This window comes from Notechis scutatus, chromosome Z (genome assembly GCF_049901735.1).
Source record: "Notechis scutatus isolate UNSWTSFEM ecotype Mainland chromosome Z, rNotScu1.2, whole genome shotgun sequence".
NCBI classification, from domain to species: Eukaryota; Metazoa; Chordata; class Lepidosauria; order Squamata; family Elapidae; genus Notechis; species Notechis scutatus.
The window spans coordinates 87,303,298-87,305,797 of NC_142025.1; the positions used below are offsets into that span (position 1 = coordinate 87,303,298).

Genomic DNA, 2,500 nt, shown 5'->3' on the forward strand with positions numbered 1-2,500 from the left:
GCCTTAGATTTAGGAAGAAATTGTTTCTCTTATAATACGATGTTATATTGGAATTTTTGTATAATCAACTGTAGACAATGTCCAGAAGGATTTCTCTGCATGAAAGCTGGCCGAAATCCAAATTATGGCTATACAAGCTATGACACCTTCAGCTGGGCGTTCCTTTCACTCTTTCGCCTCATGACCCAGGACTATTGGGAAAATCTCTTCCAATTGGTAAGTTTATATAATGTTACTTTTAAATTTTTCCCTTTTATTTATTCCCCTGCATTTTTGCCAGTGTTTATGAAAGTTTTTAATCATGTGCTGGGATTGCCTTTATTGCACCAGATAGAATCAACCCCAACTAGAGAAGAGACTGAAGACATTGGTCCAGATATTCTGAATTTTAATTTTTTCTAAACAAATATGGGATGCATGCAGGTGGAAGGGTGGAAAGACTTCTTCCTCCAGTGCTATTTTTCCAGTTAAAATTTCTCCCACATGAACTTGTATATGGATTCCTCTTAATTTTCCTTAATATGAGAAATAATGGGATCCAGGTAAGGAAAACAGGGTGCAAGAACCCAGCATCAGTCCAGATTCCTCTCCTTTGATTGTTTTACAAAAAGATGAAGAGGTAGGAGTTCCACTGACAGAGAAGAATGTAAGGATCCTGTGGAGTGAATTCAAAGTCTGTTTTACTCTGCTTCTTTTCCATAATGACCACCAACTATCACTTTATTTAGTTTGATCCTAAGTCTGAGAATTATATTTCAAATGCCAAGCAATATGTAAAGTATAGCACATAGACTTTGAATATCTTCAAAGTACCATACATCAGTGGTCCCCAACCTTTTTGTACCAGGGACCAGTTTCAAGCAGAAACACTTTTTCAAGGACCGGGGGAGATATTCTATTTTCCATTCCCAAAACTTTATGTTTACCCTACAACTAGCATTAAAGACACCTGACTGCAGTCTCTCTAGTTCTAGGTCTTGCCCAGCTGTGTAGCTACAAAATTTCATGCAGATGTTTCTCTTATCTCTGTTTGGTGAAAACAGGAATTGAATGAGGAGCATTTAGTCAGTGTGTTTTCCCTAGGAAGCTCCTGTAGTCCTTGTTTAGGGATCATTCAGAGCTACGATGGACCTCTAACATCCAGCCCAGGAAGAAACTGCTTCAAAGAAGCCGGGTGTGTGTGGCTTTTCCTGTCGCCGCACCTCCTCCGAGCGCCGTTCACCCCACCCCGCCCGCCAGCGCGTTCAATCCAGTGTTCCATTCTGCCTGCCTGCCTGCCTGCCTGCATTTCTGGTTGTTTGGGAGCAGCTTCGACTGATAAAAAGAGGCGAATAGTTATTATTCTCAGCCGAAGCTGCTCCGAATCAACCAGAAACGCAGGCAGGCAGGCAGGCAGAACGAGCACTGGATTGAACCGCGCGGCGGGCGGGTGGGGTGAACGGGCGCGGAGGAGCTGCGGCGACAGGAAAAGCCCCCTCCCCCGGCTTCTTTGAAGCAGTTTCTTCCTGGGCTGGTGGAGGAGTGAGAGAGCGACTGAGAGAGGAACGAGGTGGGAGGAAACCGAAGCCGCTGAGCCGGAGAGCAGGACAGGCTTTGGTTGCTTCCTCCCTCCCCTTCTTTCATTTGTGTCCTTGATCCCTGATCCCAGCAGCATTCACCGAAGGCGAAGAAAGCCGCCATTTTTTATTTTTTTTTCTTTGGGGCCCGGTACAGAGTGCTCCACGGACTGGGACCGGTCCGCGGCCCGGTGGTTGGGGACCCCTGCCATACATTGCTTAGGCTAATTACTAACTAGAACGGCTATATATGAGAATAGAATTCTGGATTTCCAGGTATCAAGGAAGATGAAATTCTTCTTTTTCTCTAGACTTTGCGAGCAGCTGGGAAAACATACATGATTTTTTTTGTTGTGATCATATTCTTGGGCTCTTTCTATCTCATCAATTTAATCCTGGCTGTGGTGGCAATGGCCTACGCAGAACAGAATGATGCCACCTTACTGGAAGAAAAAGAAAAAGAAGAAGAGTTCCAGCAGATGGTGGAACAGCTGAAAAAGCATCAGGAGGAGCAACAAAGACTGGTCAGTTTTTTTTTCTTTATGTCTATTTATTTTAATTTATCCATTCCTAGAAGGTTTTATTTATTTATTTATTTATTTATTTATTTATTTATTTATTTGATTTGCCAATTGTTTACAAGATAATAAGTATAAGTGTATACATAGTTGTGAATACATGAAATGGGTACATATAAGAAAAATAAAAGAATAAGAGAAACAATAGGACAGGGACGGTAGGCACGTTGGTGCGCTTATGCACGCCCCCTACAGACCTCTTAGGAAAGGGGTGAGGTCAATAGTAGACAGTCTAAGGTTAAAGTATATATAGTTCTTCTTCCACAAGGATTCAGGACAATCTTGATAGTTTGACTTCGTTTTGGATGGCAGGGAAAGTACACTTCTATACAAAAGGTTTGCACTAACTCTGGATCAGCTTAGGCC

General features: G+C 42.7%; 1 protein-coding gene across 1 annotated transcript in view; it reads left to right on the top strand.

Annotated features, from left to right (window-relative positions):
* The window catches only part of LOC113426134 (sodium channel protein type 4 subunit alpha-like), a 145,031-nt gene that overhangs the window by 48,559 nt on the left and 93,972 nt on the right, over positions 1-2,500 (top strand). Inside the window, 2 exon segments of the mRNA XM_087945221.1 lie at positions 75-216; positions 1,868-2,080. Of these exon segments, the coding sequence (XP_087801347.1) occupies positions 75-216; positions 1,868-2,080 (355 nt within the window).